Source organism: Hibiscus syriacus, unplaced genomic scaffold (assembly GCF_006381635.1).
Source record: "Hibiscus syriacus cultivar Baekdansim isolate YM2019G1 unplaced genomic scaffold, ASM638163v2 tig00009024_pilon, whole genome shotgun sequence".
In the NCBI taxonomy this organism is placed as follows: Eukaryota; Viridiplantae; Streptophyta; class Magnoliopsida; order Malvales; family Malvaceae; genus Hibiscus; species Hibiscus syriacus.
Window position 1 is genome coordinate 78,570 of NW_024062185.1, and position 14,226 is coordinate 92,795.

General features: G+C 35.8%; 1 protein-coding gene and 1 pseudogene across 1 annotated transcript; both read left to right on the forward strand.

The window, feature by feature from the left end:
* The first annotated feature begins 1,332 nt into the window (after positions 1 to 1,332).
* LOC120203126 (lipase 1-like) lies at positions 1,333 to 6,579 on the forward strand. Its single transcript, XM_039203478.1, has 9 exons — positions 1,333 to 1,517; positions 2,381 to 2,554; positions 3,237 to 3,633; positions 3,747 to 4,030; positions 4,138 to 4,206; positions 4,288 to 4,344; positions 5,086 to 5,138; positions 5,227 to 5,302; positions 5,481 to 6,579. Exons 1-9 carry the CDS (start codon positions 1,477 to 1,479, stop codon positions 6,412 to 6,414), a joined length of 2,085 nt encoding a protein of 694 aa, XP_039059409.1. The 5' UTR covers positions 1,333 to 1,476; the 3' UTR covers positions 6,415 to 6,579.
* An 891-nt stretch (positions 6,580 to 7,470) lies between these two features.
* On the forward strand, positions 7,471 to 13,767 carry LOC120203127 (annotated as a pseudogene).
* Positions 13,768 to 14,226: the final 459 nt, after the last annotated feature.

Consider the following 14,226-nt stretch of genomic DNA (forward strand, 5'->3'; position numbering starts at 1 on the left):
TATTAAATGTGTTACATGCGTTGGTCGTATTTCCACGTCCGCATTTTTGGCCAAAAGTTATCCAATAAAATATCCCATCCTGTATCTTAGCCGTCAAGCTCATTCCTATCAACGCCCCGATTCATTTCACCTCACGGATGCATTGAACCGACAGTTTTCATAATCATTTCAGGGTAATTACTTAGTGTTATTTATCCCCTCTTATTTTAATCATTGTACTTTTAAATTTTTTAATTTATTCACTAAATTTTACCCATTTGAATTTTTTTTCAATCGACATTAACAAGGTTTTTACATGACTTATTTTAATAATAAAATTTCAGATTTATAATTTTAATGAATAAAAAAATAAAATTATTAAAATCTATTATCAAACTTTAATCTTAAACCTTCAACCCTAAATCCAAACATCAAATCTCAAATCATCACTAACATATTTCTTCCCTCTTTCAAAGGCCCAAATTCTAAATCCAAAATTACAACTCCATCCATCCTTATCCTACGACAAAGATAAAAGACAACAAGATAAAGAAAAAAAACCTCAAATTTGATATGCAGAGCAACAAAAACAAAGAATATATGATAAAAGCAAAAGGTAATGGTATTGGGAATGGTTAAAAACCACCGAAGTTATGGTTGAAATCAAGGTTCCTAAGGAATTTTCAGACTTATTATCGATGGATTCGAAATCCAAACACGAAAATTGTTTTGGGACTTACTTGTGAATGAGCAATCATCAGAATCAAGAAAAAACTTGAAGATATTACTGTGAAGGTGTTGCCATGGTGAGGAAAAGGTGGAGGTTAATATTTAGAATTTAAGGTTTTGAGTCAGTTGGGGTGTTTTTTTAGTTAAAAGAATGTCAAATTTGCATTTAAAATAGTGAGATGTGTTGATGAAAACTTTGAGAGTCATTAACCTCCGACGAAAGGGGCCCTTGGTGGTTAGAACGATTGTCGCACGGTGATCGGAATCTAATTTTGTACAAGTTGAGGAGAAAATTAGAGAGAAAAAGGGGGAGGAGGAAGAAGAAAGAATGAAAATAAATTTTTTAATTATTAACAGTTGAGTGAAAAAAAATTTCGCTGTTTAAAGTTAAATTTTTTTAAAGTACAATGAATGAAATAGGAGAGAGAGTAAAGTTTAGTTAGTAATAATGTAATTTACCCATCATTTAATTCCGGTCCTCATACGTCACTCAATAACAGTCCTCCACGTGTATTTAACGAAGACTATTGGCGCTAGGATTCTGTCTAACTAGATCATTTCGTACGGAAAGAATCGTTGGTTGCGAAAAGCAATCCCAAACCATCTGATTTTATTTCAATGATCTCTTGATTTCCACCCCACCTCCCCCTCTTTCTGCGTCTCCGTTTCGCCCAAAATTGTATTGAATTTCGGTTTTGTTTTTACGATTTTTTTAGTCGTGGAAATCGAGAGATCGAAAACCGGAAAAGCAAAAATTAGAGAATTATAATGCGGAGACTCGTTGACGTGGCCCTCGCAATTTCAAAAGAGTGAGTATCTTCGTTCTCTCTATCCCTATATCCATACGTGCACTCGTATACGCAGTTTTCGGATCAGTTTTCTGCATCCAGCTTTCTTTTGTTATACAATCATTTCGCTTGCTTATGGATTTTTTCCGGATTTCTTTGGGATCAGCTTTAAGATTTTATCAGCATTTTTTTAGGATCAATAGTTGGGAGCTTTTATTAGCCGAGTCGAGTTAAATAAAGCAGAAAGCAAAAGTAATTAGTAGGATTTTCTGGGTATTACTTATTTGAGAATTTTATCAAATGGAACCATTCTGGAATTACTATGACGATTTCGTCTTTCTAGTGTCGAAATCTGAATGGAAACTGAAACTACGTAATTGCTCTCTTAGTTTGACCACAGTTTTCTTGTTGTGGAAACCTTTTTTTCATAAGCAAAAATAATTTACAGAGACGGTTTACTTTCCTAACTTGTTTAAGAAGACAAAGAAAATGAACCCAGTTTAGAAGCCTAAATAATTTGCTCTGTTTGTTTCTTTTTGCTCTGATTTAGAACTTCATTGATATAAATGAATTGCGGAAGCTTAGCCGGGAGTCGTACGTGTTTACAATTCTCTGCATTTTGAGTCATATGAATCGATTGCATGCCGCAACTTAAGGCTACAGATTTTTCTAGAAATCCTACTTTACCTCATTGATTTTATGAAACACGTTGATTAATTCCCTTTTTCTTATATGTTTTTGTTAAAATAAGTGCTAATTAAATTTCAATTTTATTTCGACAACATGAGTAAAATGAGTAATGTAAACATAAAACAAAAGGTTCAACCGAAGAAGCCCAAGTATTTTTATTTGGGGTAACCGATTTGTTTTTATCCTTAATGCAGGTTGATGAAGACTTTTATGTATGAGTTTTTGAACAACACTGTTCGGTTGATAAATGGAGTGTCCTCACTTTTTTTGGCCATTGTACTTGGAAAGGCAAATATTCTTGAAGGCGTTCAAGGATGGGAGCTTAGGCCAACTTTCCATGGACCTCGGTTTCCACACTGGATGGAAAAGTACGTGGCTTTTTTTTATACAGTTTTGATGAGAGAAGAAATTAGTCTCAAAAGGTTTATGGAGTATGCTTTTGTTTTGTATGGCCGTTTATGTGCTTAAGTAGAATACCTTCACCAGAGTGATTAAAATAGTTAAAAATATCATTTAAGTAAGTAGTTTGCTTCTTTGCTTTGGCCTTATCTTTGTTCACACAATTTTGGAGAGCCAAACCTAATTAGCTTCTTACATTCTAAATGGGATATTTTTATTCTTCATGTTCATTTACAATCTATACTTGGAGTTCATCCAAATAAGATTTGTTTTAATGTAAAGGTGTGGTTGTTCTTTGAAGAATATTACTAGATGTTATTGCTTATGAAAATTGCCTACTACACCTCTGATTTTGCTGGTTGTGAAGATAGATTTTTGCATAACTGCAGAATCACAATGGCTTAAACAATAAGTGGTGTCATCAGAAGTTTCTTAAATTCGTTAGTTCTCTCTTGCTTAATTTTCTAGTTCTATTATCTAAAATCTGGAATTTGCACCTACACTTTTCGCAGTCCTGCACAAACAAAATGCAGGGGGCTAAATTATTGAATTTATGATAAGCCATTATCACCCTGTACCAGCTTCTTTACCATATTAGGTAATTCCAGTACTGATTGGTGGTTGACATTTGGCTTTTCTTGTTGACCACAGTGGTGTTTCGTCTTTCAACCAGTTAATCCATGAGCTTTCTGTGGACTCTGATACTTCAAGTATAGATTATTCCTCTGAAGAAAATGATCTTGATGAAACAAACCCTGCGTCACCATCATCTTATGGGTCAAGAACCTCGCGAACAAGTTTTGCTATCAATCATTCTTGTCATTGGACAGACTGGATGGCATACATATTTTCGTTGATTCTTTTACCTGTCAGGATTTTTCTGTGGATGCCATTTCTTCTTTTTCGTTTGTTAAATATTTGGGGATCAAGGGCTTCTTCGGATTCAGAAAGCCCGCGTGCTAGAAATTTTCACTCCTTTATGAAAGCGCACAACTCCAAGGACCATGTTGTCAAACGTAGCATTGACAGGAGGCGTGGAGTTGTTGAGGTTTTTTCAAGGACTTACATCTTACTTCATCACTATTTCCTGTTTTGCATTGCCTTACTTTTTTCCATTATTTTTTTTATAACTTTTACTTACTGCGATGTGATGACAATCAGGACCTTCATCTATCAATTGAGATTTTTATAGAAGCTATATTTGATATGATTCACAAGACTGCACATTTTGTGCTCTCCCCATCCTTGGCTTTCAGAATCTTTGTGAAATGGTTCACATCTGCAAGCTCTGATGTTAAGGATGTTGATGAAGATGTCTTGAATGCTTCAGTTCCCCCTAATACTGTTGGGGATAAGGATCCGGCCCCTACAGAAAGGAATCCCACTCTCCACCATGCTCTTAACACGGATGCTCGAACTTGTAAGGATATCATAACAGAGCTTGGGTAAGTGCAGTCTTATTTCTGTTTTCTTTCTTTCCCTTTCCCCCTTCTTTTACTCGTGAAATTCTGCATATCTCCTGTTGGTTGCTTACCACATCTTCCTTTTTTAGGTACCCTTATGAAGCTATTCATGTTATCACTGCCGATGGTTATATTCTTCTTTTAGAAAGAATACCAAGGTATAATTGTTTGTTATCTGTTCATATTTTCACTTTTGCGTGAATGCAACAATTCTTGATGCCTCTAATATGATATTGCAGACGTGATGCACGGAAGGCTGTCTATCTACAGCATGGTATTTTTGATTCATCTGTGGGGTATGTAACAATCTACAGTCTATCTGCCACTCTGTTGTGATTTCTTTGCTGGTTGCTCACTTTTTGGGCAGGCATTATGGTGGTTTACGTGAATGAAGTCTTCTGCACAATGCATTCCATTCTCACATCAAGTTTTTGTCCTAATGATTTCATTTTAGAAAAAGAGGTTCATATTTTAATAGCACTACTGTTTAACGGATTGAATGAATCATTTTATTGTAATGTAGGTGCTATTTGATAAATAATGTTATTTACTTGCGTGTCTTTCTCAAGGTGAGGATCAATGCACCTGTTGTTTATCTTACCTGAAGTCCTCATGTTCGAAGCACTCATGCTCAACACCTGTTCTATCATATTCAAATATGGATATGGTGTATGATCCACAAAAAAATATATACATTTATTTAGAGAAAGTGTGTACCCATGTTGGAAACATATATATACCAAAACTTGCTCTAATGTGTATTTTATATAGACCTTTTTAGCTATTCTTAAATTAAAGTAGAATTGGCTTGGATCAGCATTTGTCTAGAAATCTCATCTATTGTATGACTTAAAAATATGCATATGATGCCTATGACTTAAGATATCTCTCCTCGTTGTATTGTGTTAAGTATTGTTCTTCTAATTATCATTAAATCCTCATAACACTATTAGTTATTGTTCCAATTAATTGTAATTTATCCACGTTCACCTGTACTAAAATACGTAAATTGGTTGTTTTCATATGCTGATTTGCAGTTGGGTTTCTGAGGGCATTGTTGGTTCTCCAGCATTTGCAGCATATGATCAAGGTTTGTATTATACTTGAAAGTGATTACATCATTCATAGCTTTAGTAGTATAAAAGTGCAGAGTAATGACGTTATGCCTTTAATTACAGGCTACGACGTCTTCCTTGGGAATTTGCGTGGTCTGGTCTCTAGGGAGCACGTGGATAAAAAAATCTCCTCGAGGAAGTAAGTGAATATCTGATTTCGCTGTCAATTTCTTTGATTGATAGTTTCTCATACATTAAAACTGGAAATTCAAGAATGAAATATATCACTTCTCCCCTTCTTTACCTAATGTGATCACTAGGTTGGAGCAGATTCATTCTTGCAACAACTGTGACTAAAACATACTATTTTGACTCAGATATTGGTGGTACACCGTAAATGAGCATGGTACAAAAGATATTCCGGCCATGATAGAGAAGATTCATGAAATTAAAACTGCTGAATTAAAGATTATTCAACCTGATGAAGAAACAAATGATGAACAGCCGTACAAACTTGGTGCAATGGCTCATAGTCTGGGTGGAGCTGTCATGCTGATGTATCTCGTTATGCGCCTGATTGAACGAAAGCCTCACAAGCTCTCAAGAATGATTTTACTTTCACCAGCAGGCTTCCACCAGGAGACAATTTTTATTCTTACGGTGGCGCATTATTTCCTTGTTCCTTTGGGTCGGATCATTGCATATTTTGTGCCAGCCTTGTATATACCGACCTGGTTCTTCCGCATGTTGTTCAACAAGTTGGCGAGGGACTTCCATAACTACCCTGCCCTTGGGGGACTGATTCAAACCGTATTGAGTTATATGCTTGGCGGAGATAGCTCAGACTGGGTTGGGGTGATGGGCTTACCTCATTACAATATGGATGACATGCCGGGGCTCTCGTTAGGTGTGGTTCACCACCTTGCACAAATGAAATGGAAGGGGAAATTTGTAATGTATGATTATGGGAGTACATCAGCCAATATGAAGGTGTATGGATCTTCGGAACCAATAGACTTGGGTGGAAATTATTCGCTTATTGATATTCCCATCGATTTGATTGCCGGTCGGAATGATAAGATAATTAGTGCAGCAATGGTTAGAAGGCACTATAAGTCGATGAGGGATGCAGGTGTAGATGTATCGTACAAGGAACTTGAGTACGGGCACTTGGACTTCACAAAGTCGAACCGAGAGGACATCTTAGCATACGTGATGTCTCGCCTGATGCTTGAAGAGCCTGCTCTGAAGCACCAGTCTAGTCCGAAAAAGGCCCTGAAATTGAAGAAGAAAGGACAGGCTAGCTCCTAAACTCAAATTCATTACAAAGCCGTTTCCCTTTTGAATTTGGCATGAGTCATGTTGTATTGAATGTCATAGATGCATGTTGTTGTATGTTGGTGACTAGATTAGTATGTCCTTAAAAAACCCAAAAATATTTTTTTTTATATTTATTGTGAAAAAAATCTTAAGCCAGTAATAATATTTTATAAAAACAATTTAGTAGCGCCCTCTTCTACTCCACGCAGCACGACTGTGTTACCAGTGTTGCGTTCATTCCTCATGGTGAGGAGATGGCAGTTTTATGATTTTATCACAATCTCATCAGACCTTATCTTCAAACGTCAATATACTTCACGGCTTCTGTTTCAAACATTTGTCATTCCAAAATTATATTTAGTTAATTATACTGGCTATTTTAAAACATGGTTTAATGAGTATGTAATCAAATTTTTGCAACTTAGTTGATCAAATCATGAATATGACAAGTATTTTGATTCAATCCTCGGATAAAATTTATTTTTTATACATTAAATTTCAACCAATTAAGATTGAATTCAAGTGGTTAGTAAATATATTTAAGCATGTTTTTAATTGTATTGAAAACTCTAAATATATGTTCAGATTTAACCATAAATAATTAAAATTATAAGTAATACACGACAAAGTAAATAATTTTGACTTGGAAGCGAATCCAACTACGTTGTGAACTCGGCAACCTGAGCAAAAAAAAATGATTGGACCGACCATTATCCAACAAATGATCTGAGTCGGCTCAGCGGACCATTCGAGACTCACTTTTAGGAAGCAAACAAACTCAAACACGTAACATCGACATAGATTATTGATCTAAATAAATATAGATATAGACCATTTTTTTCAAATAAATAACCATCTTTCACGTGGAACCACCCTTAAACCGCCACAAACTGAAAAAACAGGGGTGCTGGATATTATTAACCGACCTAATTTTTTTACGCGAAGATTCGCCGTTGTGAAAAGAAAAGACAATCCCTATATCCTCCCGTTCCTCTCTACCCTCGTTTCGGCGATTCAGAAATTCTACGCATAGTCGATCCCCTCTCTTTTGTAGTTCTGGAAATCGAGAATATCATTTTTCTTTTTGGGAAAAAGGGAAGGACGACTAGTATTATGCGGCGATTCGTCGACAACGCTCTCGCTGTTAGCAAAGAGTGAGAGTTTTTCTCTTTTTTGAATATCCGTATATTTATACGAATGTCGGTACATGCATGTCTAAGATCATTTCGCTTCCTTAATATCTTTTGGATCTTTTTTATTGGTTCGGAAAATTTTAGGGTCCGTCGTTAAGATTTTATTGGAATTACTTTTAGAGAGAAGTATTTGGGAGCATTTGTTAGCTGAATCAAGTTCAGGAAAAGGGGAAAAATCATTGATACAAATTTCTGGGTATCGTTTATTTAGAATTTCATCATCATTATTAGAAGGAACAATATGATTACTTCATATCAAATTGACCCTGATTACCTCATTGTGAAACCATTTTTCTGAAATTAAAAAAAAAATTACTGAAAATATTTAATTTCTTAATTTCTTTTAGAAGACAAAGAAAAAGAACCTAGTTTACTAGTCTAAATTATCGACAAAATGAAATGTTTATTACTATCCGGAATCTCTTATTTTTCCAAGGAACTAGTGATGGACTGATGATACTGGGGCTGGTTGAATAATAAAAATAGAAGTTGATAGCATCGTTAGCTTGATGAGTTATTAATGACATTATTTTGTTTCTTTTTGCTCTGTTTTAGTGCCTTCTTGAGGCTTCTCCGTTTTCAGCTTGGTGTCATTTAATATTTTGAACTGCATTTTGTTCTTCCCAATTTCGTGTTAATGATATTGCCTAATTATGATTTAACAACCTTATTTTTTTATTGCATTGTTATTGCAAGCATGGTACATCTTCCTGTGATTGTTTCGGTAATTTATCTGCTTTGCTTGTTCTGAACTTTTCATTCAATTATAATGTATGTTTATCTCCACCCTAAGGCAGAGGTAGTGACTGTTATTCATTTCCTAAAGCACTGATTGATTGAGTCTTTTGCTTTTTTCTAGTTTCACTTTGTTTTTAGCTCATATGTATATTTATTTACTCCTCCTTTCTATTGAAAAAGAAAAATGAAAAAAAAATGCCCACCAAATAGAGCCTAAGTGTTTTTATTAGGTTGGAAAATGAATAGCCAATGTGTTTCTATTTTTTATGCAGGTCAGTGAAGACTTTTACGTACGAGTCTTTGAACAATATTGCAAGGTTGATAAATGGATTGTCAGCATTTTTATTGGCCATTCTTGTCGGAAAGGGGAATAGTCTTGATGGTGCTCAAGGATGGGAGCTTAGGCCAACTCTTCATGGACCTCAATTTCCCCGCTGTATGAAGAAGTACGTTTTTTCTTTGGTGAAAGACAAACTGCTCGAGTATCATGGACTATGTTTCTATTTTGCATTAGCCACTTGTAAGCTTAAATAAAACCTTTTGCCAGAGTGGTTTAATTCATTAACATCATCATCTAAGTTCATACTTGCTTCTTAGTTTTGGATTTGTCTTTGCTTTCTGTCAAGTATTTATTGGAGCACTAAAGATTAAATAGGAGATATCAAACAGGTTCTGCTGATTTTTATTGTCAATATATTCTGCTGGGAAGTCTACCGTTGCTTGCTGACACTAGTGTGTTCTTACATCATAGGTCCAATGTACTACTGTAGAGCCTAATAGAATGGTTTTAATCATAAATTTATAACTATCCTGTTAAGGATATGCTTTATGGATTTGCATATAGCAGCTTTTATTTGTCTGATCATGATTCAAATTTGTTGCATGACTGCAGAAGCACAATAGTTTTAATAGGAAGTGGAGTACAAGAAATTTCTCAGGTTTCTTACTTCTCTATTGTTTGAAAGTGTCATCGACAGAGAGAGAAAGAGGGGGGGAGCTACAAATAGGAGGGGGATTTCTGCACTGCTTTCTTTGTTGAGTAAACAATAAACAGTTAAGAAGACAATGTCACGGTTTCCTTGATCGTCTGTAAAAAAAGCCATTGTAATTTTGTTGCTACTTGACAACCTATGTTATGTGCTCTAAAATCTAAAATCATTGCTCAATCTCAATCGACACACACTGAAGATGAATTGTTGAGTTTGTGATAAGTGTGACTTTATAATATATTCTTTACCATATTAACTGATTGTAATACCAATTAGTGGTTGACGTTATGGTTTTATTGTTTATGATAGTGGTGTTTCCTCATTCAACCAGTTCATCCACGAGCTTTCTGTGGACGATAATTCAAGTGCAGATTACTCGTCTGCAGAAGATGAGACTGATGATGGAATATACCCTTTACACCATCATCTCATGGGTCAAGAACCCACAGAACAAGCACTCACATCCTTCGTGATTCGCACTGGACATACTGGGTGGCATACATATTTTCTTGGATTTTATTACCTGTTAGGTTTCTGCTGAGGATACCATCTTTTCTTTTCCTTCTGTTAAGTAATCAAGAATCCAAGGCTCCTTCAGCTACGGGGTCTTAGGACATTTCCTTCCTTTAAGAAAGGACACACTTCGAAGGACCATGTTGTCCAGCGCACCATTGACAGGAGACGAGGAGTCATTGAGGTTTATATACCCTTACATCTTACTTTCTCCATGGCTTTTCTGTCTTTATTGCCTCTTTGGGTTTATTTATTTATTTATACCTTAACTCATTGTTATTCTATGTGTATCAAGATCTTCATCTAGCAATTGAGATTTTCATAGAAGCTATATTTTATATGTTTCACAAGGCTGCATATTGTGTGTTCTCCCCGTCTGCAACTTTCAAGATCTTTGGAAAATGGTTCTCATCTCCCACTGCTGGTGATAAGGATATTGATGATGATGCCTTGAATGCTTCAGTTCCCACCTCTACTCTTGGAGCTAATGATCCATCTCCTAGAGAAAGGAATCTTATTCTTCACCATGCTCTTAACACCGATGCGAGGACATGTCGGGATGTCATAGCAGAGCTTGGGTAAGTGCGATGTTATTTTCGATTTCTGTTTCCTTTCTTTTACCACAGTAATTGCGCTTCTGTTTCTCACCCCATGTTCCTGTTTTAGGTACCCATATGAAGCTATTCATGTTATTACTAATGATGGATATGTCATCCTTTTAGAAATAATAGCAAGGTATAATTATTCATTTTCTTTTCGGATTATCACTTTTGGTTGAAAGCTGTGCTTTTTGATGCATCTAGTCTGATATTGCAGACGTGATGCACGTAAGGCTGTCATTTTACAACATGGTATTATGGATTCATCTATGGGGTAAGTAACAACCTGCAGCCTGCTTATGATTCCTGTGATTTCCTTGCTGGTTGGTTACTGGTTATGGACTAAATTATTACATGCTTGACCCTTTTGCAAGGGAAGTTATTTGTGGGTTTTGGTTTTTCAGTTATATTTGTCCTGTAACTGGTATTATATTTGATATTGTTCCAATGGTTTTCCAAGAGTATTTAACTGACAACCAGGAACGACTTAACCATAATGCCTAATGTTTGATTAACATAATTAAACTGTTTCACTGTCACTAGTAATTTGGATGAACATAATCTGTATTTTAAAAATCGGGTTCTTCAATATAGTTATGTTTCTAGTTCAGTGAACTTTTGTGCTGGTAGTTTAATTAAAGGCTACTTTTACCAGTATTTTTTATGATAACATTATGTGTATCTTGAGGATCGGGTTCTCAAATATAATTTTATTTCTAATTGAGTGAGCTTTTTTTCTGATAGTTCAATTAAAGGCCACCTCTTTGTTTGACAGTATCTGGCCTTAGCCCCTAGTAAATGTAAATAGCTAAACGAAATAAATTAAATTAAATTAGCTGACCCTATTCCCATATGTAATGGGGTAAGGGGGAGGTAAGGTAGTAGGCTGCCCCCAACGCTAGGTTGAGAGCAACTTCCGTGGAAGACCTCCGGCAATTATGAATTGCCCACCGTGGTACTCGATCCCACGACCACAACGTTAAGAGCCTTGCGCTCTACCAACTGAGCTGGACGGGCAATTCTAAATAGCTAAACGAACTATTACTTAATTCTCTTCTATCAAGATTGACAAGAGTACAAGAGATGTTAAATCCAAAGAATGAAGAACTGTTTCTAAAACTTCGGGGGAAAGGGGAGCTTCAAACCTTGCTCTTTGAGCATGCAAAACGGGATTTCCTTTCCTGCAAGGAAGAAAATGCCCCTCAACCATGCTAGAAGAATGTTTGTGATTCTCATTGCAAAGTATATTGCAAAATAGCTTACATGTTTACATACATTGCTCATGTCTCTAGTTTGAAAACAAAGATGTCCATGAATTATGACTTTTGCACATCACGCATGCAATTTAAGAGAGTTATGCATTAACTCTTTTACCGGTATTTCTTTGGTGTTATTTTAGACGGCAGTGTATCTAATATCCACTTTTTTGGTCTAATGGTTTCCTTTTAGAGGGGAAAAAGATGACTTTTGGAATAGTTCCACTATTTTTTTTCATCGAAGGAATCATTTCAGTCATTATTCTTGGGATGAGGAAGAGGATCTATTACCTGTCTCAGTTATTTTTAAATTAATTATTGGATCATTGGACCATCATTTATATGGAATATATGATATCACATCCATTGAAGACTTGAAAGCATGCATGTGACATCAATTAACAAATCCCTTTGATTGTGTTATTATTATTATCATTGTCGAAACCTTCTATTTATTTCTCCTACTAATTATAACTCATTTCCCTTTTTTTCTAAAATATGTCGCTGTCAGTTGGGTTTTGAATGGCGTTGTTGGTTCTCCAGCTTTTGCTGCATTTGATCAAGGTTTATTTTATACTTAAAACTATTTGTCACTCATAGTACATTGGTTTAAAATTGTGGTTGAATGATGTTATTGCTTGAATTGCAGGCTACGATGTATTCCTTGGCAACTTCCGTGGTTTAGTCTCTAGAGAGCATGTGGATAAAAATATCTCCTTAAGGCAGTAAGTAAATATATGATTCAACTGTCGGTATATTTGGTTTATTATTTCTCAGACATTTTAACTGGAAATTGAAGAATTAAATATTTCAACATGATTTCTTCTGTTTTCTGTGACTAATGTGATAGCTAGGTAGGAGCAGATTCATCTATCCAAGAATTATTTATCTATCTTTTCCTCGTAACTAAAGCAAGCTATTTTGGGTCAGATATTGGCGATTCTCCATAAATGAGCATGGAATGGAGGATGTTCCAGCTATGATGGATAAGATTCATGAAGTTAAAACCGCTGAATTGAAGCTTAGCCAACCGGATGGAGAAATAAATGATGAGCAGCCATACAAGCTCTGTGCAATCTCACATAGCATGGGTGGAGCTGCTATGCTGATGTATGTTATAATACGCCGGATAGAAGGGAAACCTCACAGGCTCTCAAGATTAATTTTGCTTTCACCTGCAGGTTTCCATGACGAGACTAGTTTTTTTCTTTACAATGGCACATTATGCATGTCTTCTTTTTGCTCCTATCCTGGCACTTTTCGTGCCTGCCTTATATATACCTACCAGATTTTTCCGAATGCTGTTCAACAAGCTGGTCAGAGACTTTCATAACTACCCTGCCGTGGGGGGACTGGTTCAAACTATATTGAGTTATGGCTTTGGTGGGGATAGCTCAAATTGGGTTGCGGTGCTGGGATTACCTCATTATAACATGAATGACATGCCGGGCCTGTCATTTCGTGTTATTCATCACCTTTCACAAATAAAAAGAACGAAAAAAATTTAGAATGTATGATTTTGGGAAAGCAGTCAATATGGAGGTGTATGCCTCGCCGGAGCCAATAGACTTGGGTGAATATTATTCCCTTATTGATATTCCGGTGGATTTGGTAGCTGGACGGAAGGACCAGATAATCAGTTCATCAATGGTTAAAAAGCACTATAGGTTGATGAAGGAAGCTGGCGTAGACGTATCATACAATGAATTCGAGTATGGACACTTGGACTTCACATTCTTCCATCATGAAGAACTCCTGGCATTCGTGATGTCGCGCCTGCTGCTTGTGAAACCTTATCTGAAGCGCCAGTCTAGTCAGAAGAAGGCTCTAAAACTGAAAAAGACGGGACAGGCTACCCATGAAGTCTCCTCCGATTGATCCGAGTACATACAAACCATGCATTTCCATGTGTTTTTGCTTTTGGATTTGGCATGCATGTTGTTGTGTTCTTGGTTTTTTGTTGTGGGTGAGTGAATAGTTGGATCACGCTTTACACCATTGTAATTAGTAAAAGAACTTGTTCACACCTTGTTTGAAATGGCACGTAAACATGCCTTGGTCCAGGAGACATTATACTGTTTGCGGTATGCCAGGGAGATGGAAGACATATGTATGTATAATATATTTAACATTTTTTTATAAATTTATTCGCTTACGTATATATATTGAGCATTTTTTATAGATACACTCACGTACGTATGTATGCAGATTTTTTTATCTAATCTCTTTGGATGTCTAGTGCCACTAGACGTTGGATTTGTAAAGTATGTGAAGATTTCGGATTCGGATAGCTATTTTTGTGATCCGAAATTTCATATAACAGAATTTGTACATCCCTATCTAGTTGGTTCTCTATAATTAGATGATATTTTTGTCCCTTTCAATGGTTAAACTTCAGTCTATTTGTTATATATATATTTTTATTAATTTGGGTAAGTACAATATAATATTTGTTTAAATATATTTATTAATCATTTGATATTAAACGCTCACTCTTGGTATTTTTTGTGCTTGA

Coding starts and splice junctions, on each gene's coding strand:
- LOC120203126 (XM_039203478.1), top strand. CDS start 1,477: ATGCGGAGACTCGTTGACGTGGCCCTCGCAATTTCAAAAGA. Junction 1,518..2,380: donor GCCCTCGCAATTTCAAAAGA/GTGAGTATCTTC, acceptor TCCTTAATGCAG/GTTGATGAAGACTTTTATGT. Junction 4,345..5,085: donor ATTTTTGATTCATCTGTGGG/GTATGTAACAAT, acceptor GCTGATTTGCAG/TTGGGTTTCTGAGGGCATTG.